Source organism: Diplotaxodon limnothrissa, linkage group LG6 (assembly GCF_057381915.1).
Source record: "Diplotaxodon limnothrissa isolate DT_005_m linkage group LG6, D_limnothrissa_male_GT1.1, whole genome shotgun sequence".
NCBI classification, from domain to species: domain Eukaryota; kingdom Metazoa; phylum Chordata; class Actinopteri; order Cichliformes; family Cichlidae; genus Diplotaxodon; species Diplotaxodon limnothrissa.
The window spans coordinates 5,116,739-5,140,171 of NC_140601.1; the positions used below are offsets into that span (position 1 = coordinate 5,116,739).

General features: G+C 41.6%; 1 protein-coding gene across 1 annotated transcript in view; it reads right to left on the reverse strand.

Moving 5' to 3' along the window:
• LOC146629984 (atlastin-2) overlaps positions 1 to 22,682 on the reverse strand; it is a 40,350-nt gene extending 17,668 nt beyond the window's left edge. The window contains exons 1-5 of the mRNA XM_085356726.1: positions 22,622 to 22,682; positions 7,329 to 7,615; positions 6,124 to 6,258; positions 3,002 to 3,106; positions 2,819 to 2,869 (exon numbers count right to left, since the gene is read on the reverse strand). Coding sequence (XP_085212852.1) covers positions 2,819 to 2,869; positions 3,002 to 3,106; positions 6,124 to 6,258; positions 7,329 to 7,615; positions 22,622 to 22,682 — 639 coding nt within the window. The remainder of the gene's footprint in view (positions 1 to 2,818; positions 2,870 to 3,001; positions 3,107 to 6,123; positions 6,259 to 7,328; positions 7,616 to 22,621) is intronic.
• Between the last annotated feature and the right edge of the window lie 751 nt (positions 22,683 to 23,433).

Here is a 23,433-nt window from a genome sequence, read left to right on the forward strand (position 1 = left end):
TGTTGTAGTGATTTTTAAAAAGAGTGCTAAACAATTATTTTTTCATTTGGTGTTTGTTTTTTTCTTTGATTCTTGTCACAGAAAAATTTGACCTTATCTTGTTTGGAGAGACTGCAGCTTTCATAAACTGCTTGTCCATTTCATGCGTGGATATGATGTAGGGCTGCAGCTATTGATTATCTTAGTAATCGAGTAATCTCTTGATTATTCCATCTTTTAATCAGAGTTCTGAAAGGCAGCTTTGAAAAAAAAGAGCTCTGAAAGGGTGTGTGTGCATATTATGAGTTTTTGTGCATGTGTGTCTGCAAGTTTAAGTGTGCAGGGAATGAGTGAGTTTGTGTCTTCAAGCCTTTAAAAGACTTTAAAGGAATGTGGTGGCTGCTATGAAGAAAACTGAGCATTCTGAAGTCTACCCTGTGCTTTCCCACATAACAGACAGGTCTGGCCCAGATCTGGTCCAGATCCGGCATCAAGCTGGCACTTCTGACTGACTGGTGTCATGGGTGGGTGTATGTCAACTAGATGTGGGCCAGGTCTGGCAATGGTGGCACTATTTATGTTCCTATTTTCCCATTTTAGTAAGAAGACCCAAATGCCATGTTGCAATACTATACTGCTATGGTAATAGAGCAGGGCGATATGACCAAAAATATTATCATGATATACATTTGAAAATTTGCGATAACGATATAACTGACAATATAATTGACACTAGACAAAACACTTTACAACTCCACAACTTTATTAGTGCAAAAAAACAAACAAACATCAATGTATTTTCACTTAAACAAGCAGCTGTTTTTTATATGCATTAAAGTTATATAAAAATTTTACAGAGCAAATGCAAATTCCTTGCTGACAATTTAACCAAAAGGCATTTCAAGTGGAAATTGGCCGACATATCCTCAGCATAACCATGTATAATATCCACAAAACATAAAAAGACGTTATACACACAGCGCAGAACGTATCACTCCGCGAGGCGCCTGCCTATGATAGCCGTAATGCTCCGACAATCCATCAAGCGGTGCGGGTTCGTAGCTTAGCAAAGTCGTACTAAAACATTTGACAGATTTTCGAGCACCGTGTGCATAAAATCATTTCGAGGTCAGTAAACACAACCAGAATTCATACATAAGGCACACGGGATTATAAGGGCACTGTCGATTTTCAGAAAAATCAAAGGATTGATTTTAAGTGTGCCATATTTTCCAAAAAAAACCAAAACGGTAATAACGACGGCCCGCTAGCATGCTCTACCAAAAATAGTGCTTTGTTGTGTATGTGACGGATGAAAGCTAAACCAGTTACACACCACTGAAGTTGCAGCATTTTTACAAACCAATTCTGGTTCATCTGTTTCATTCAACGATCCACTTTCGCCCTTCTCATACTCCGTCGCCACCATGCTTTTTCCGCCATGTGCATATGAAAACAAAGGCACTGCGCATGCGCGTTTTACCCATATTCTATCGCGATATTTCATTTTCTTATCATTGCCCAACGTTATACCGGTATTACCGTGAACAATATGATATGGCCCAGCACTATATGGTAGCAAACGTTTCAAATGCAGATTTGACAGGTTTGTGAGTATACACTTTATCCAAAACCTAATGAGGTTTAAAGAAGAAAGAAGAAAGAAGAAAGTGTACTTTATTGATCCCCGTGGGGAAATTCCTCTCTGTATTTAACCCATTCACTCAGTGAAGCAGTGGGCAGCCATTGGGCGCCCGGGGAGCAGTGTGTAGGGACGGTACCTTGCTCAGGGGTACCTCAGGGTAGCTGTTCAGTGGAATCGAACCCCCGACCTTCCGATCATGGTGCCACCACTCTACCTACTGAGCTATCCCTGCCCCCCCTGCCCTTTACTCATGTTTCCCACTGGGTGGCTGTAGCTCATGAGGTAGAGCAGATCACCTACTGACATCTGGGGCAAGAGCTGAAACTGTTCTGGGCCAGCACTGGGCTAGTAGTGTGTCTGCAACTGGCCCGTGGCTGCACACAACTTACACACAGCCCACATACCACAAAGAATGGTGCCCCAGATCAGGTTTGCCAGAGGTAACACATGGGCCAGCACAGGACCTCCAGTGTGTCTCTAACTGGCCTTGTGCTGGCCCATGTGTGGTTCACCTCTGGCAAACCAGGTCTGGGCCACCAAAGGGCCGTCATTCTTTGCGGTATGTGGGCCATGTGTAAGCACATTGTGTGGGCCAGATCCGGGCCATACAAATTTTGCTATGTGGGTTGATGCAAGGTTTTTGTGCTGCTGATGTGTAGATGTTAAATTATATTAATAACAGTTCAGTGTCCAATCTAACGACCCTCAGGTTTACTGAACCATACTTTTTTATTGGCTTGTGAAAAAGCTTATATATGTTTAAATATTAACGCAATTAAAATGACAACAACATTTGATATTATTTCACTTTCAACGTAAAACGTTTTTAATGAAAGCCTAAATAAATATGGTCTAGTACAACCCACGCTCGCATTTACATCGTTTAACACATTAGCACACAACAGAGCTGTGTGTTAAATGACACATCATTTAACACACAGTCTCAGCTGACTGACCTCTCAGCCCATTGTTCCTTCAGTGGGCTGGTTTCAGTCATTATGCAAATGTACTGTTTATAAGGTTGGGGAAACCTGCAGTCAGTTGAGACTGAAGAAGTCACTTGGATGAGTGACGAAACGTTTCTCTCACAAAACGCTATGTCCAGATGAACAGAATCAACTTTTTGGAGAATTGGGTTTATGCTATAGGATTCAGTCTAGAAATAGTAAAGCTGTCTTGCAGGCTGATACTGACCTGGAGATGCTGAAGGTCATCTTCCTGAACATTCTGGGAAAGGTTGTACACCTGAAACACACATAATGTTGATGCCATAATTTCTAGATAAAAATGTATATTCTATTGTTATACTATCACAATGAATTAAAGAGTTTCTTATGTGACAACTAGAATATACTAGAAATAAAAAAGATGACTGACCTGCACAGAGCTGGTCATGGTGCTCAAGGCAAATAGTGTGGCACAGTCTTTAACGGTAGACTGGCTGTCAAACGCTCCCTGCGTGTCTATTAGTAGAACTGCAACCTGTGGAAAAATGATGTAAAAATAAAAACATCACACCACATACATACAAATAAATATATATATTTTTTAAATTTCCCTCTCCCCCGAGGGCGTTATTTATCCTTCAAGCTTGGGTCCTCTACCAGAGGCCTGTGCGCTTAAGGATGTTGTTCCTGTGATCTGTTGGAGTCACTTGCCCAGCTGGGGGGGTAACGAGAGTACTCCGATTACCACTAGGACCACTGTTGCCTTCATCTTCGACATCTTCTTGAGTTCTTCTCTCAGCCCCCTGATATCACTTGGTATACCTACATCTAGGGCTGCTCAATTAATCGAATTTTAATCACGATTACGATCTGGGCTTTCAACGATCATTAAAAATGACTGAGCCGATTATTAGCCCCTCCCTCATGCTTTACTCTCGCGCTGCTCCATGTGGCAAATCAAGCGCACTGCTCTGCATTTCGAACACGCGTCACAACAATTAAGAGGACCCGAGGGAAGCTCGGAAAGCTAAGCAGAAGTTATTTGGAGAGGAGTGGACTGCCGTTGGTTGAAAAGAGAGGTAAAAAAAAAAAAACTTAAGTGGTGTGGAAACATTATGGCTTCGCGGAGTCAGACGTGGATCAAGTAGACACAGTGTGTAAACTTTGCTATGGTGTCGTAGCTGCACCACAGAGCAACACTGCAAAGTTCACATTTTTCATTTATTTCTTATATTGCAAACATTTGCGCTGTTATCAGTATTTGCACACTATTTTATATTATTTTTTAAAGTCATTATTCAATACATTGTTATTGTTAAACCTTTAAAGCCGGTCAGAGCAGCATGCTCGTTTTGTATAACTATTTTTAAATCCCTGTAGAACCTGAACGCTAAGCTAGCACAATAAATTTTTTTCCATATGAAACCAGAGGAGTTGTACGTACTTCTTATGCCATCAGCTTGTCCTCGGTCACGGTTTCCTTCCACATATAGCTTTGCAAAAATTGCATAAAAAGAGCTTGCAGGAACAAAAACATAATATTCCAGAAACACGCTTTGCCGATCCGATCATGAACTTCCCACATTGAACAAGACGTCAACGCGAACTATCGCAAGTGACGTCGTTTTTGCGGAAAATGTAGTTTTTTACTTGTAGGCCTTAGAACTCGAATTGCACTGCTGGAAATAGTTTATTTTGATGCACATGCACATTCTTTGCAAATTTGCATCATAGGATTGTTTTTTTTGTTTTTCCTGCAGTATATAAAAATTGCTGTATCTCCAAAAATAAAACTATGAAGACACTCAAAATAAATTTCCTGTTGTTGTAAACTATTTTTTGCAACTTTTTTGTATTTAAAGTTTTGAGGGATAAACCTCTTAAATTTCTCCAAGTAGAAATATATGTAAAAACAAAAACGATTTTCAATTTTTTTGTAGTTTATTGCACTTTTTTGCAATTAATGTAGTTACTATGGACTTAATGCATACACATTTTTAAAATATGGGCTATAACAGTTGTATTGATGTATAGCAACTTGAAATGCTCCCACAAATGGCACTACAGCATGTAAAAAAATAATATAAGCTCTGGCGGACGAAATAAATATTGTCAAATAATCGTGATCTCAATTTCAGTGAAAATAATCGTGATTATCATTTTTGCCATAATCGAGCAGCCCTACCTACATCAATCACTACAGCTGTCTTCCTCTGCTTGTCCACGACTATTATGTACGGTTGGTTAGCCATCACCAGTTTGGCTGTCTGTATCTGGCAGTCCCACATGATCTTAGGTCTCGACGACCCTAGTGGGCATGTCTCATTTTGACCTTGAGACTTCCAGGTCATTCTCAGCCCAGGTGTTCCTGTATAATATGCCTGCTGGGTTGTAGCATTACATGCATGCCCTGTCTGCTAGCATCTTGAACCCTGCTGTTATGTGCTGGATTGTCTCAGGGGCATCTTCACACATTCTGCACCTGGGGTCTTGCCTAGTGTGTTAGACCCTAGCCTCTATGGATCGTGTACTTATGGCTTGTTACTGTGCTGCCATGATTAGCGTCTCTGTGCTGTCTTTCAGTCCAGTTTTGTCCACCCACTGACAGGATGTCAGACACTTCTTCTGACAGTGGCCAAGTAGTGGCCTGCCGTTCCATCATCCTTACTTCTTCTCCTTACTCCTCTTCCGTCTTCGGTTTCTGATGCTACTAATCACTGGCAGGGCGTAAGTGTAGATTGCCGGGATCTTGATCTTCATATGAAGCTTACTCCTCAGAACTTGCTTTACACTCTGCTGGTACTTGGTGGTTGCAGCTTTCCTAGCGGCCTCTTCGTGGTTCCCATTTCCCATTTGCCTATGAGATTCCCAGGTGCCTGTAGCTGCCCTCGATGTCTGCAATGCTGCCTTCTGGTAATGCAATCCCATCAGTTTGGAATACCTTCCCTCTCTTTGTTACCATCCGCCTATGCTACACTACAGACATCAGAATGTCATTCAGGTAGATCCAAGTTGTGTGGTAGGTAGATTAGGTGGTTGACAATTGCTCCATTCCATAGTCGGTATCACTGACAGTAACTGAGGCAAGTCAGACCTACTTTGGATGTTGTGCTGGAGTCTTTTGTGAGTCGTCACTGAGCTCTTAGAGCAATTTTGTTCAGTTCTTGTCCAGCCACTCCTGGGAAAGTTTACCAATGTTCCATTTTTCACCATTTGTCACAAGTGTGGCAGTAATCAGGCCTGGGTGTGGCTAGAGAAATTAAACTCAGCTTTACAAAGATGGCATAGGAGGAATTACTTTTACAGACAGGGCTATATAGGTCTGTATTTTCACCTGAATAATAAACGCCTTCACTTAAAAAACCCATTTCTGTTTTTACATGTGTCAACTTTGTCAAATATTTAAATTTGTTTGATGATCTGACAAATTTAAGTTAACAAAAAATAAATAAATCAGTACGGGGTGAAACATTTTTTCACGCTATACACATATACACACATACCCACACCACATTTTAAAAGGAACAGCCTAGAAGATGCTGTGACACAGACCTTGCTGTGATCTGGTTTCTCCACTACAAACACATCGCTCCACGCCTGGATGCCCGTGGTCTCCCGTTCACAACCACCCCGCCAAGTGAAGCCGGTCAGAGGTTCCTCCACACCGCCGAGCCACGAATCAGATGACTGGAAGATCACAAGAGTATAGCTAACAAACTGCATTCCAAACTCACACGCAAACATGTGGAAAGCCTTGTGTTTATGGGGGGGGGGGGGGGGGGGGGGTGTCCAGTCAATTGTTACAAGCTAGTCTGTCTGTCTGTGTATAACTGTTACAAGTGTTTGTTTTGTATTGCCAGCAATGAGTTGGACTTATTTTTGATGGGACCCCGCCAAGGCTGCTCTGTCCTCCGGCTCTCTTTATAATGTTTTATGAACAGAATTTCTAGGGGTAGCCAAGCGGCAGAAAGCTTTCACCTTGGTGGCCTTATAATCTCTTCTGAGCAGGTGACCTCCAGCTCATACTGGAGAAGTTTGTAGCTGAGTGAAGTGGCAGGAATGAGTATTGGCACCTCCAAGTTACAGGTTATGGTCCTCAATAAGAAAAGGGCCACTTCGAGTGAGAGACAAGCTGATGCCCCAAGTGCAGGAGTTTAAGTATCTCGGGGTCTTCTTCACCAGCAAGGGGAAAGAGGAGCAGTCTGATGGATTGGGCTGCATCTGCAGTGATATGAACACTGCAGTATAAGCTTAACATAAAATCATAAATACTGACTGTTCCAGTTGCTCCTAGTAAACCAAATTTCCCAATCTTCATCGTCAGTGTGGATTAGACTTCAAACAGTATGTTGACAGAAACTGCTTCAAAGAGCAGCACTCATCTGCTTGACATAGCACCCAGTGATGGTTATGAACATTAACTGTTAATGGACACAGAAACTGCTACCGCAGTTAATAGTAGCCACACTCAGATAAATCAAATATGTGTACAGCATTATTCACAGCGTTACAACTTTCAACATTTTGAAACAAGCCAATTCTGAAATTAATGATTAATTCAGGAAAACCAGATTCCATAAGCTCATTATCGTGGTGTATAGTTTGCATTTGTATTTTGCCAGAGTGGGGCCATTCAGTGGTTCTTTTGACTGCTCCACCAAGACGAGAGTTGAGGTCAATGGATATATTTGGTGATGTTTGTCAGCAGGATTATGATGAAACTAACAATTTGAATTTCACAGAACTTGACAGGTTACCTGTTTGTACATGTAACGAAGCATAAAGTCGAGCAGGAAGGATTTGCCCTTGCGAAAAGCTCCAGCCACAGAGACGACGACCACATGGAGGTCCTGGACCTTCTTCTGCAGCAGCAGTTGCTCCAGCACCTGCTCCTGCAGGAAGAATGAATGCTCCTCCTCATTTGCCACTACAATCTGCACAGGCTGGGGCCTGCCCACTTTCTCCTCCTCTTCCTCCTCCAGCAGGTCATAGTCCTCCTCTTCACACCTCATCTGGGATGCGCATGATTTAAAACTGTGGCCACCTGAGAGGGGGAAAGTAAGCTTAAAATGTGTCTGAAGGCTCAGAATGCAGAAATGATTGGTCATGACTGTTCACTGGTACAAAGCAATAACTAGCCAATTAAAGGGATTTACAGCCTGTGTTCTTATTATCAATTATCATTTGTAGCAAAAAAATATCGTTTTCAGTTGTCTCAACATTCATGAACATTGCTGTTAAATATAACATGACTTTCTAGCAATTTAATTTTGGCAACTCTACATATAACAACCACTTGTGAAACAGTTGGTTGTGAGTGCTTAGATAAATTACACTCACTTCCAGATTCTTTAAAAATCAGTGTGGAGTTTGGAGGGGTGGGTGGCAGCTACATTGATCCTGTTATTATATGGGAGACCATTTCTATTATTTTTGACTTGGATAATTCAATTCAATTCAATTTCATTTATATAGCGCCAAATCACAACAAGAGTCGCCTCAAGGCGCTTTATATTGTACAGTAGATCCTACAGTAATAGATACAGAGAAAAACCCAACAATCATATGACCCCCTATGAGCAAGAACTTTGGCGACAGTGGGAAGGAAAAAACTTCCTTTTAACAGGAAGAAACCTCCGGCAGAACCAGGCTCAGGGAGGGGCGGCCATCTGCTGCGACCGGTTGGGGTGATAATGAAACTCATCTCTCAATGCAAAGTCGAGCCAAATGTATTTATAAAGCAAATAAATAAGAAATAGAAAGGAATATATAGATTAGGAATAGATTAAATAGATGTTAGTGGGTGCTAAACATATATAATAATGACTGAAAAAATACACAGGAGAGACAATAGGTTTTCAGACAGACTCAAATGCCACTACATCCTTACAGATTTATTTCACCAGTAGGCAAATAAAGAGTCCAGAGTGTGTACTGAGGGCACAAAGAACAGAGGTGAGCCAATTAATACCTCCTTTAACCTCCTAGGACCTGGCATCCACATATGTGGACATCACATTTTGAGTTATTTAGACTTCAATACTAAATTTTGCTCTACAAGGGTCTGATATCCACTTACGAGGACATTATACTGCTACTGTTCTATCAAGATTTTAGACGAATACCCTCATTTGTGGCTCTTATTTTTCTTAAAAACAAAAATAAGGTAAAAAAAAAAAAAAAAAATCTGGTAATTCTTTGTTTTTACATTCATCAGGCCCCAATATGCCCAAATAAAAAAAATGCATGCTGTGGAAGAGTTCGGGTCTTAGGAGGTTAATTCAGTTTTTATTTAATAGAACCATAAGCATGAAGAGTAAGAGTAATAAAGATGCACATGTTATAACTTAATATAATAAGCTCATTATAGTCTACTTAATTTTCTATTATGCTGGAAGTCAGAAACTCCCCGATCTGTGTGTTACCAGTATTAGTGAAATGGCCTGCAAAACTACAGTTAGAGTACAGTAACTGTACAGTTACATTAAGGTAGCCCTGTCATTACAGGGCTACCTTAATGGTTCACACCAACTTTACAAGCAATTGTCACAAGGTAACAGTACAAAGATTATGACGCAAATCACACAATCTTAATCAGTAATAGTAATAATAATAATGGATTGGATTTATATAGCGCTTTTCAAGGCACCCAAAGCGCTTTACAATGCCACTATTCATTCACTCTCACATTCACACACTGGTGGAGGCAAGCTACGGTTGTAGCCACAGCTGCAGTAACATCCTTTTTACAGCTAACTGTTGATCTGACACAGCTACACATTGTCATCGATAACAATGACTAGGAAAATTGCTCAACATCTAATTTTATTGATGTGTCATATTACAGAAACACTTATATGGTTTAAGAACTACAATATACTACAGAAATACATTGGAGAGTATCGCCTTGACTGCCTTCCAAGACTACACTCAGTACTAACAAAGAAAAATGTAGTGTGACCATTAAAACACAGCATAACAGGAGGGTGGAGAAGATGGAAGAAAGATGAAAGGGAGACTTTGAAAAGTGTGTGAGAATATCACAGTCGTCCTGCGACTGCAACGCACAAGTACTTAAAAGATCAGTGCCCTGGAGCTGTGACGTCAACTCTGAATAGGTACATTTGAGGAAGTTAAATTACTGTGAAATTTTTATTAAATGGGAGGTCTGGATTTTCCAATAATATGCGACTTTGATAATACAAAGTTGTCTGTAAACCTAGCCAAAATCCACAAACAAATACTTTATTAGTGGAAGATGATATTTACCCATAACTTTACATGGTTCTACTCAATGGAACAAGAGAACCATTATCAGAAATAGAAAAAACACTGGATATAGAAACAGTTTCATGATAATGGTATTTTTATTAATCACCATGACAATGGTAAATTTTTACAATTGGAAGCATTCCAAGACAAATTTTACATACAATATTCTTATTGTCATTACAAATTGTCAATGCAATTACAAATTGATCAAATACATGACTTCTCACGAGAAAGAAAGAAACAAAGAAAGAAACAAAAAAAAAAAAGGGGGGGGGGGGGTCGGTGACAACAATATAATCTCTAATAAATATGAGAAATGGCCAATACCTCCAAAACACAGACACTTTTCCAATTTCAATTCAGTTTTATTCATATAGTTCCAAATCAAAGAAGCAGTTGCCTTATTGTAAGGTAAAGATCCCACAACCCTATAATAATACAACAGAGAAAACCCCAAAAAGCTTGCTCATCAACCCCTTATGAGCAAGTGCTTTGACAACAGTAGGAAGGGAAAAAAAAACTCCCTTTTAACAGGAAGACACCTCCAGCAGAACCAGGCTCACAGGGGGCAGCCATCTGGCCCCCTGACCAGTTAGGGTAAGGGGAAGAAGACAGGGAAAGGACAAGCTATTGAAGAGAGCCAGAGATTTATAATAAATAATAACGAAATGCAGAGGTGTATAAACAAAGTGAAAGGGGCAACTGAAGAAGAAACACTCAGTTTCTTCTACAATTTTGACTGCATTTGCTCATGGGAACCTCCCAGCAGCCTGGACCTTGCAATGTAACTAAGGAAATATTTAGGATCACCTGATCCAGCCCTAACAATATGTTTATTAAAAAAAGGAAAAAATATATATTTTGAGTCTAATCTTAAAAGTAGAAATAGTGTCTGTCTCCTGAATCCACAGAAGAGGGGCCTGAAAACTGAAGGCTCTGCCTCCCATTCTACTTTTAAATACTGAAGGAACCACAAGTAAGCAGTCTGAGAGCAAAGTGCTCTAATGGGGTGATATGGTGCTATAAGGCCATTAAGATGGGACCTGATTATTCAGGACCTTGTGTAAATTCAATTCTAGGTTCATTTTAAAATAATCTTAATAACTGTTATTCAGCTGCTGAGACTCTAAAAAATGTGGTTTAAAGTTTGTTTTTTTTTTTGTTTTTTTACTGTTAATGCTATCCTTTCAGATTTTAACATAAGACTTAGGTGTTATAAAACTGAAGATTTAAACAGTTTTAGATACATTATACACTCTCAAAGCACTTTGTTTGAATAAAATGTTAGATTGAAAAACACAGCAGCAGGTTTCACAGAAGTGTGATTACTTCTTCTAATTTCATAACATGATCCAGAGTCCACATAATCAACAGATTCACCCTGGAGGCAGGGCCAAGGCGGTTCTCTGAGTCCAAAGGTTAGGAGAAGCTTCATGCTTATTTTTTTATTTTTATTTTATAAATTACACCTGTCCTGTGCCAGATGTTCTGTTGACCCACTGAGAAAGACATTATTTTTGTGACATCAGGAGGACTGACGCTCATCACAGGGATCAAACAGGACTCATAATCTTCACCAGCAGCTCCCTCAGAGGGAAGTCTTCAGACCTCCACTATCCGCTCGGCCAATAAGATGGACAAACCCAACATGTCATGAACAGTGTGTTCATCAAGAGTGAACACATAACATGATTTTTCTGTTGTTGTTTTCTTGGTGGGGCTGAGGGCGGCTCCTGTAATCAAAAGGAGAAAAGAATCATTACAAACTGTAAAATGTGAAGTGTATCTCTCAAATCTGAAATAAAGTGGTCAGAATTCAATGGTGGTCACCTGCAGGAAAACAAGAGACAAACACACATCATTAGCATTGTTTGAGCTGCTGCCCGAGTACTGGACAACATATTAACCTCCTAGGACCTGGCGTCCACATATGTGGACATCACATTTTGGGTTATTTAGACCAAAATATTTAATTTTGCTCTACAAGGGCCTGATATCCACTTACGAGGACATTATACTGCTACTGTTCTATCAACATTTTAAACGAATATCCTCATATGTGGCTCTCATTTTTCTTAGGAACAAAAATCTGGTTAAAAAAAATAAAATCTGGTAATTCTTTGTTTTTACATTCATGAGAACCCAATCAGCCCAAATATCAAAGAGAAATTAAAAATGCCTGCCGTGGAAGAGTTCGGGTCTTAGGAGGTTAATGCTTCACATCATTTCTCTCTAGCGATATAACATGTACAGAGTATTGAACATTTAACTTTGTGAACAACACCTAATTAAGAACCTAATTTTGCCCTTTTAAACAAGAACACTTGAAACAAACTCAGTTGAGGAAAAAAAAAAAAAAAAAAAAACTCACTCTCTCTCTCTCTCCCCCTTTCAAACCTGTGGCCGGTCTTTATCCTTCAAGCTCAGGTCATCTACCAGAGGCTTATGAGCTTGGGGGTCCTGCAGAGTATCTTTGCTGTTCCTAGGACTGCTCTCTTCTGGACAGAGATATTAGATGTTGTTCCAGGGATCTGCTGGAGCCACTCACCTAATTCCTGACAATTGCTGCATTCTGTAGTCAGTATCCGTAATGATCTCACTGAGGGGGTTCAGGCCTATGCAGAACAGCAGTGGGTAGATCCCGCACTTGATGGTGACTTGCGCTATAGATTTGAAGTTGGCCTCTAGTGTTGTTTGCCACATCACCAGTGAGTTCCTGATGAAGGCTGTTAGGGTCCTGTTGATCTTGTACAATTCTAGGAATTCCAGGATCCAAGTCAAATCAAATCAAATCACTTTTTATTGTCACATCACATGTGCAGGCACACTGGCACAGCACATGCGAGTGAAATTCTTGTGTGCGAGCCCCACAAGCAACAGAGATGTGCAAACACAACAACACAAACGAGCAAAATACAAGAATGGCCAACCTGAAACTAATAAATATATGTACAATATATAATAGTGTATGCATTTCTGGATGTGTATACTAAATATTTTCCTACGTGTGTGTGTGTGTGTGTGTGTGTGTGTGTGTGTGTGTGTGTGTGTACACATTTTTACAAATTAAATAGTAAAAAAATAAAATAAAATAATAATAATAATAATAATAATAATAATAATAATAATAATAAAATATATAAAATATACAGAGTTGAATATGTGCAAAACAAGTGGCATTTATATACAGTGTGGAGTGCATAATGTTGAAGTTCCAGTAGTGAAGCTGAGGTGTCTATGACGTGTTCAGCAGTCTGATGGCCTGATGGAAAAAGCTGTCTCTCAGTCTGCTGGTACGGGACCGGATGCTGCAGAACCTCCTTCCTGATGGAAGCAGTCTGAACAGTTTATGGCTGGGGTGACTGGAGTCCTTGATGATCCTCCCCGCTTTCCTCAGGCACCGCTTCCTGTAGATGTCTTGGAGGGAGGGAAGCTCACCTCCAATTATCCGTTCAGAGCACCGCACTACTCGCTGGAGAGCTTTGCAGTTGTAGGCGGTGCTGTTGCCATACCAGGTGGTGATGCATCCAGTGAGGATGCTCTCAATGGCACAGTGATAGAAGGTCCTGAGGATGCGGGGGCTCATGCCGAATCTTTTCAGTCTCCTGAGAAAGAAGAGGCGCTGCTGCACCTTCTTCACTGTTTTGTTTGTGTGTACTGACCACGTAAGATCCTCAGCCAGGTGTACGCCAAGGAACCGGAAGCTGCTCACTCTCTCCACAGCAGCGCCGTTGATGGTGATGGGGGTGTGTACTTCTCTGCACCTCCGGAAGTCCACTATCAACTCCTTTGTCTTTGCGACGTTGAGGGTGAGATGGTTGTCTTGACACCAGTGGGTCAGGGCGCTGACCTCCTCCCTGTAAGCCGTCTCATCACCGTTGGTGATAAGACCCACCACTGTAGTGTCGTCCGCAAACTTCACAATGATGTTGGAGCTGTTAGTGGCTGTGCAGTCGTAGGTGTAGAGTGAGTACAGGAGAGGGCTCAGTACACACCCCTGTGGAGCACCAGTGTTCAGTGTGATGGGGGATGAGGTGATGCTGCCCAGTCTGACCACCTGGCGTCTGTCAGACAGGAAGCTAAGGATCCAGCTGCAGAGGGAGCTGCTCAGTCCTAGATCCTGCAGTTTCCTGTCCAGCTTCGAGGGAACGATGGTATTGAATGCTGAGCTGTAATCTACAAACAGCATCCTCACATACGTGTCTCTCTTCTCCAGGTGTGACAGGGCAGTGTGTAGTGTCAGGGCTATGGCATCATCAGTGGACCTGTTGTGGCGGTATGCAAACTGTAGAGGGTCCAGTGAGTCGGGTAGTGCAGAGCAGATGAAGTCCCTGACCAGCTTCTCGAAGCATTTGCTTACGATGGGGGTCAGGGCTACAGGTCGCCAGTCGTTCAATGAGGAGATGGTGGAGGATTTGGGTACAGGGACGATGGTGGCCATTTTGAAGCAGGCTGGGACTACAGACAGAGAGAGGGAAAGGTTGAAGATGTGCGTGAACACTCCAGCCAGCTGAGCCGCGCATGACCTGAGGACGCGGCCGGGAATCCCGTCCGGACCAGTAGCTTTGCGTGCGTTCACCTTCCTGAAGCACTTCCGCACATCCTCCTCAGACACAGTGTGCGCACTGACGTCATCCGCGGTGCGCACACTGTCCGGTCTCATGGTGTTCGCTGTGTCGAATCTAGCGTAGAATATGTTTAGATCCTCACACAGAGAGGCCGTGGTCTGCGGTGTGCTGGTTTTCCCTCTAAAGTCTGTGATTGTGTTTAGTCCCTGCCACATACTCCGAGGGTTGTCAAACTGTTGCTCCACCCTGTCCCTGTACTCACGTTTGGCTGCTTTGATCGTCTTCCGGAGTTGGTAATGTGCGTGTTTGTAGTCCGATGTGTTCGCGGAGGCAAAGGCGGTGCTCCGTGCCGCCAGTGCCGCGCGAACATCTCCGTTAATCCAGGGTTTTTGATTTGGGAAGGATTTGACTGTTCTGGATGGGACGACATCTTCCACGCATTTCCTGATAAATCCACAGACTGAGTCTGTGTATTCATCAATGTCTCTGGCGGCCACGTGAAACATTTCCCAGTCTGCGTGATCAAAACAGTCCCGCAGCGCAGACTCCGATTGGTCCGTCCAACAGTGCACCGCCCTCCGGGTTGGAGCTTCCTGTTTCAGCTTCTGCCTGTAGGCGGGCAGGAGCAGGATGGAGCAGTGATCTGATTGGCCGAATGGGGCGCGGGGGAGGGCTTTGTACGCATCCCGGAAAGAGGTGTAACAGTGGTCGAGTTGCCGGTTTCCACGTGTGTTGAAAAGGATGTGTTGATGGAGTTTTGGTGAGACTTTCTTCAGGTTTCCCTTATTAAAGTCTTATTAAAGTGTGAGCCATCAAGTCATAGGCCTTCTTATAATCAATCCAGGCAGTGCACAGGTTAGTCAGCCTAGTCTAGCAGTCTTGGGCAACTGCTCTGTCAACCAGTAGCTGGTGTTTTGCTCCTCTGATACTCCTACCAATTCCTTTATGTGCCCCGCTGATGTATTGACCCATGTGCCTGCCAGAAGCCTCCACGTGGTACTGACGCAAGTTATTAGCCGGTGGTTGGATGGGACTGATCCTTTGGTTCATTTGTGTAGTTAGGCGCTCACTGACAACCTACTGGCTTCTTCAGCCAGTGGGTGTGAACCATGCTGGGGCCTGGTGGCAGTCCAACTCTTCATACTGGAGACCTTTTTCTTAAATGTCTGCCACTGTGATGGTTACTGGACCCTGTTCAGGGTTAGTGCAGTGGTCTGCTTTTAGATTTACAAGCCACTGAGCATCGCCGTTATGTGTTGCGTCCTTCTCTCGTATGCTCTTCCAGTATTACTCAGTCTCCAGCCTTGGTGGTGCTGTTCTCATATTGTTCCCCTGCCACTGAGAGCACACCTTGGATTGTTCCTTTGGGAACAGCTAGTTTATTCTCCTGCCTTCTATTTCTCAGCTGCTCGGCATGTAACATGCAGCAACATAGAGGAAGTGGCTGACTTCCAAATGACATAGCATTTGGGTGGTACCTCATTAATCTCTAGCCGTGAGAGCAGTTCCTTCTTCCAAATGTTGGAACACTGAGCTACTAGTTTCGCCATCAATCTGGATGCTGGGTATGGAAAATTCCATAGGTCCCTCATCCATTCATGCAACTATTTCCGCTGGGGTTACTTATGTAGCAGCTTCCAACAGCGCCCTATTTTTGTCTCTTGCCCACTTATTTTGTCTTGTTCCACTTGTCATCTGTGTGTCCTGGTTACTCAACACCTGACGCAGACCTTGTTAATCCAGGCGACAGATCAAAGACGTGAGGAAGGTGGTTGGCCAACTATCGGAGCTACAGAAAGGGGAAATTAAGAAGCTGCCCAAGAAGTATAGCAAGCTGCCCATAACCGAGGCCTTAGAAACTGCCAAGCAAAAACTGAGCCTTTTCCAGCCGCTTCAAGAGGGTTAGGGTTAGAGAAATAGAAGGCAGGAGAATAAACCAATGTCAGTGTCAGGGGAACAGTATGAGAACAGCAGCAAGGCTTGAGACCGAGCAATACTGGAAGAGCATATGGGAAAAGGACGCAACACATAATGGCAATGCTCAGTGGCTGGTGGATATAAGAGCAGACCACAAAACCCTGCCTGAACAGGGTTCAGTAACAATCACAGTGGCAGACATCCAAGAAAGGGTCTCCAATGTAAAGAGTTAGACAGCACCAGGCCCTAACATGATTCACTCTTACTGGCTGAAGAAACTGACTGCACTCTATGAGAATCTAACAGTGCAAATGAAGCAGCTGCTAGTCAAGACACTTACAATGGTTAACTGAAGGCCGGACAGTCCTGTTCCCCAAGGATCCTTAGAAGGGTCCAGTTCCATCAAACTACGGGCCAATACCCTACCTCAGTACCCCATGGAAGCTCCTGTCAGGTATAGGGCTGGGCCATATTATACAGTTCACGGTAATACTGGTATAATGTTGGGCAACGGTAAGAAAATGAAATATTGCGATGAGTATATGGGTAAAACGCGCATGAGCAGTGCCTTTGTTTTCATACGCACAAGGCGATTATGCCTTGGTTATGCTGAGGATATGTCGGCCAATTTCCACTGGAAATGCCTTTTGGTTAAACTGTCAGCAAGGAATTTGCATTTGCACTGTTAAATTTTTAATAAAAAACAGCTGCTTGTTTAAGTAAAAATACATTGATGTTTGTTTGGTTTTTTTTGCACTAATAAAGTTGTGGAGTTGTAAAATATTTTGTCTAGTGTCAATTATATCATCAGTTATATCGTTATCGCAAATTTTCAAATGTATATCGTGATAAATATTTTTGGTCATATCGCCCTGCTCTAGTCAGGTATCATAGTAGCTAAAATGAATAGGCATATGGCTCAACACATGAGAGGGGGCACATAAAGGAATTGGCAAAGCTACTGGCAGACAGAACAGTTGTGCTAGACTCCAAGACCAGGTTCACCAACCTGTGCACTGCCTGGATTTATTATAAGAAGGCCTATGACTCGATGCACCACAAATGGATCCTGGCATGCCTAGAACTGTACAAGATCAACGGGTCCCTAACAGCCTTCATCAGGAACCCAATGCAGATGTGGTAAACAATGCTAGAGGCCAACTTCAAGCCCATAGCCCAAGTCACCATCAAGTGCGGGATCTACCAAGGAGATGTTCCAGTTCTGCATAGGCCTGAACCCCCTCAGTGAGATCATTATGGATACTGACTACAGAATGCAGCAATTGTCAGGAATTAGGCGAGTGGCTCCAGCAGATCCCAGGAACAGCATCCAATATCTCTGTCCAGAAGAGCGAAGTCCTAGAAACGGCAAAGATACTCCGCAGGACCCTCAAGCTCCCAGGCCTCTGGTAGACTATGGAATGCAGCAATAGCAATGCAGACATAGAAGCCACTGTCATCAAGACATGGAAGCTCCTTACCATGCATGTAGGGTTTCACCCCAAATCTAGCACCCTGAGACTGTACGCCTAAATAGAAGGAAGGTATGCCTAAGAAGGAAGGAGGCCGGGGACTAGTGAGTGTCAGTACCACAGTCCAGGACGAGACAACGAATATCCACAACTACACCAGAAAGATGGCCACCACCAATGTGCTCAGTGAATACCTCAGGCAACAGAAACCTAAGAAATGGGAGCAAGAGGAGGAACTATCATGGAGTCTCTAACACAACAAGCAAGCCCCCAGGTACAAGGCTGTGTATAGATACCCCTGCTTTCCTATTATAATCCTGTTTCTTTTAGTTTGTGAACATCAGCTGTGTAAGACACAAACGGAAATCAGAAACTGGGACTGATTTTACAGGCTGTATTGTGAGAACATTTTCGATCTTCAGTAATTCTTCTTCTGTTAAAACTGAATGAAATCCATCAATGAGGGTTTAAAGTGCATTTTCTTTTATTAATTTGGTGTTACTGTCATTACAGATGTAAGGGAGACACAAAAATGCTGCCATTTGCATATATTTTATAATCAGCTCTCCAAAAGAACTGAAGGAGAGTCTAACTTGTTGCTCTTACAGAATAATACTCATAAAAAGTACAGTAACTGTCATGTTAGTTAGTGACTGAGCAGCTAGAGTGGCATTTTTCCATTGCTCTTATAAACAGTTTTAGTGCCTGATCTTCAGCTGCAGGTCTGAACATCTTTCCATTGAGTACAGCAGCAGAGCTCTGACTGTACAGCACTGACTTTAATGTACATTCAAGCTCAGAGTGACTTGTTTAGTCAAGGTATATTCATTCACATGCACGGATTAGCTACCAAACACGGCTTTCCCCAACAGATGACTGCTCAACTAAGCTAGCTATCTCAGGATGTTAATTTCTGATTATCTTACAAACTCACATTCAACTTACCGAAAAAGTGCAGTTAGGCCTCTGGTCCTTCTGTCGGTTAATCCAGTTTACTGCAGAACACCTCATGCTGTCAGTTTGAAACAGTCGTGGTTTTGGAAAGTAAATCCTGGCCCTCCTCTCCGCGTCCTGGCTCTATCAGCCATTCCAGATTAGATATAGGCAAGTTTCTCTGTAACAACAGTTGCCAGTCAAAGCTGTCATGATGACGTTGACCCCAATAACAGCATTAAGTTATTAACTAGAATCCAACCTGTGAGAAAGGAGACCCCTTGAACAATGAGAATTGCTAATAATGGCATAAAGCATATTTGTGAAAAATCTGATAACATGGAGGAGCCGGGGTTTATGACCTATACTGGAGCCAGACACCAGGGGACAAGCTGTTAGGTCGTCCATGTTTTCTACAGTTATTGGTTGAAAACACTGACTTCAAATTCATATGTTTCATGGGTCATTATTTTAATTGGCTGGAGAAGAGACAGCAGGGTGACATTTATAGCTGGGCAACTTGAACAGGTAAAGCAAATATGCACTGTAGCCTGGAACAAGAGGTATGCCTACAGGAAGCAAAGATTAAAGGAGTGAATAAATAATCGTTGACTAATAAAAATTAACTGACAGATTAGCCACAAACTGACTACCAAAATAATCTTTACGTGAATATTAGAGAATATAGAATATTAGAGTATTTAGAGAATAAAATAATTAATTGCCTTTTATTTATGGGAAAATGCTGACAGTTCTAAACAAATGCAATACCATTATTGCCATTTTCAAATAAATGCATTAAACTAAGCACTCTTTACAGTGTGAATATGTTCTATATAGCATGGCTGTAGTCTTGAAGGTTGAGTCTCCTTGCAGGAATCAATAAACTGGCAGTCGAAGTGAAAGTCTGCTGGATGGGGGAAAAAAACCCAGTCTAATTCTAGAAGCCTCAGCTTTCCTCTTGATTATAGTCCTCTAAGAGGAATTATTGCCATTACGGAACTGCAGGCCTGACCTGAAGTGTATAGTAAATAAAACCACTATTTACAAAAGTCAGTTTTAACCTTTGGATGAGTAAAGCTCCTTGTATGGCAGCAGTGATGCTTCACTGACCTACAGAGCCACTTAGATTGAATAGAGACATGTAACCAGGACAGATTTAACTCTTTGGGTGACCTGGTCCCCATTCAATTTGTCATAGAAGCAGTGATGTTGCTTATGCTATGATGTTGCTTATGCTATATGAAAAAGACAGTCCGTGCTTTAACGTTCTACTTACGAGGGCCAGCAAATCAGAATAAAGTTAACTGAAAGGGAGGAAGACATCTAGAAACTCTTTGTTTCAGATATTTGATAAACTCAGAGGGGTCACTGAGGTACACCATTAGACAAATGAAGATCATCTGAACTGTGAATAATGCAAAGCTATTAATGTATCCAAGCATAAACATACTGTACTCTTCTGGATGAAGATTTCAAAGAGATCCATCTATTAATATCTATCATCCATCTCCCTCATACTGTATTTATAATCTAAAACTTCAGTTATGTTTTACTAATTTTAGATTTATAGATAGATAGTAAAGTGGAGTAAGAAAGTAAAGTAAGATTACAAAGAAAAGGAAATTGAGTAAATGCATTTTGTTAAAAGTCAAAGTTTATGTAAAATGACTAAAAACATATTTACATTGTTTAAAAAAAAAAAAAAGGTTCTTTCAGTTATTGTGAACTGCTTGTGAAAAATGTAATTTCCTGCATATGATGGGTGAAGGTAGCACAAGGTGGGAGAGAAGAGGAAAAGTAAAAAGAGCGCAAAGAGACAGTGTGCGATGACACAGAGCAGGTGGAGAAGTTAGCTTGTTTTCAAGTATTTTCAGTGAGTGAGTTCAGACTTTTCGTCACGAGAAGTCACAGTTTGTGTCTGTACCCATGTTGGCAAGACACGGTAAAGTTTCAGCATGAAGCTGCTGGACAGGACAGTGTATTTTGTTTTCTGCTGCTGGTGTAATTATTAAGATGGAGCAAGGCTAACACAGCCATTTGCTAAAAAGGACTACTGTAGACTGCCAACTTTGCCACCAGACTGCTCATGGTTTTTGGGAAATGCAGTAAATCTATTAATCTAGGCCTGATTTGTAAAAGGTGGATGGGCTCTGCCTCGAAAAGGTGGATGGATGGGTTCAGTCATTCGGGAGGGGTTCAGAGTAGAGCTGCTACTCCTCCACATCAAAAGCAGATAGGTAAGGCTGTCATGTCATAGGTAGGACAGGGCATTAAATTTAAATCTAAAATAAATAACGCTATGGAACCCTGAAAATAAACAGTCTACATGCCACGCCCCCTTTAGATTCACCCTTTCAGCAAGTTGCCCAATTTAAACATTTCTCCAGTGTCTGTCCTTTGCTATTAAAACACATTAGAAACTATATTCAGTCAAAATTCTGCTAATCTGTCTTAAAGTGCTTCTATGAAGAAGCCCAGGGCTTATCAGAGAATTGCAAAACCAATAACCACGCCCTAAGAATTCCCATTAGGATCAGGCTAATAAGTACAGGTCTATAAGCATCAGTGCTGTTGCAATATTCAGTCTGAACTTGAATCTGTCAAGATAATAAACATACCAGCACAAATACATACAAATCCCATGACATCTTTAACAGCAAACATTTCCAGCTTCTTCTTCAATGACATAAGAAACTCTGTGCTTAAAAACAGGGTAAAGAACAGTGAAGGCTTTTTGATATTACAGTCCACCAACACTCCCCAAACAGACTAAGGAGTTAGTAAACTTTAAAAATCCAAGATTTCCTAAACAGCCAGCTCAGGGAAACCAACACAGCTGCCCTGGTATCCTTGAGAACCTTGTAAGCAGATTATTATGAACTACTCTAACCTGATACTGGGTGTCTTTCACGAAAACCACGATAGCATTGCTTATGCGTTTTATTTTTTCCAGTGACAGGTAACAACTACTGGCAAGTAATTCTTTGAAGCTCCACAGCTAAATAGTAGAGCATTCCAGTATTAAGGTAAACTTACCTCACTGCTTATTCCTTCTGACCTCTGTCCATTAAATCGTTGACTTACATTTGAGATCAAGGGTGCACAATCAGAGCTCTTGCAAAAATAATACAAGTTTCGTCGATACTAGAGAATTAAAAAGCTGAATTTTTCAATTCAGATCTTCATTTACAAATGTTAATTTCATGAATTTCTTAATAAGAGAGGAAAGCCATTCAACTGGCAATTTTAACTTTAGTTGGAATTCGAAGTTAATTTGTAATGTGTGTACCCTAAGGCCTAAGGCATAAAGCTATATTACATTTGTAACGGTGTCCGCTGTTATAGCGCCTCGTTATCCAGTGCGTCGTACATTAGCCTAGCTAAAATTACACAGCAAGTTAAGTTAGCTAGTTGCTAGATAATAGACGAATACAGGCTTCTATTTACTGTACATTGACAGATCGGTTCAGCGGCTGTTATAATGACATGTTCTACAAGAAGGAACATCAGCTCAAGGGGTAAGCAGTAGCAGGAAAAACAAACAGATTCAGCTGCAGGTGAGGACAGCTGAGTGGCTTCACACCGGCTTTATTGTAACAACACACTGCACAGCGAGAATGAGTCGTCCCCGGCTCAAAGAACGCACGCTCAGTGTCATAATCAAAACAATCTTTTCAGTGATATTTTATCGGTCGAACACAGCGGGAAGCTCAAATTCGCAATAATATGCGAAACAACGGCTGAGGCGAATATTTGGCGAAGCGGAGCGCTGCATTGTCATTTCATAACCGTTGTTATCTATCAAACGCGCACAAACACACTGCGGTTAAAACCACACAAAAACTCTTCTTACTAGAATCTTTCAAGTCTCAGAGCATTAATTACCTTCTTTAAATATGCTGCTTTTATGACTCCGCTGTTTCAACCTGCTCTTCTCAGCCGCCATCTTTCTTAACCCGCAAATATCGGCAGACCGCTCTGACGTCACCGAACTCAGAGCGGCAGTAATGTCCGTGGGGTCCTAAAATACACAACCGGCCTGTTCCTCGTGTAAGTTGGCTTCTGTTCTGCAGCCCTCACTTTCCATGGTTTTATGGCAATATTACTAGGTAAATACCAGAGGTAGGAATTAGACACCTTTGAGAAGGGAAGTGGACTCAACAGTACCTCAAAATTCGGTTTCTTTAAATGGTCAAAAAAGTGGATCCAAAAGCAGAGGTGGGTCGAGTATCCAAAAATTGTACTCAAGTAAGAGTAGCATTACTTTAAAATATTACTCAAGTAAAAGTGAAAAGTAGTCTTCAAAAAAGTTACTCGAGTAAGAGTAAACAAGTACTTCGTGAAAAGACTACTCAAGTAGCGAGTAACCGTTTGAAATGTCTGATTTATTTTATAAATAAATGCTATCAGACAAACCAAAAAAAAAATAAATATACAAATTTTAGTATTTTCAAACGGAATATATGTAAAAACATGAACAAAATAAGGCACAACAATTCTAATTTCAAGATTTCAGATTTTCAACAAGCTTTTTTCACCAATACCTACAGTAAATAATATAAATATATAAACAGTGCAAACAATTTCCAGTGACAAGATATGCTGTAAACTTTATATTCATTTTTGTTCCAAATGGCACAGCAGCCTCAGAGAAAACAGAACGAGACATCTTCCTCATGAAGGGTTCTCCCAAAGAC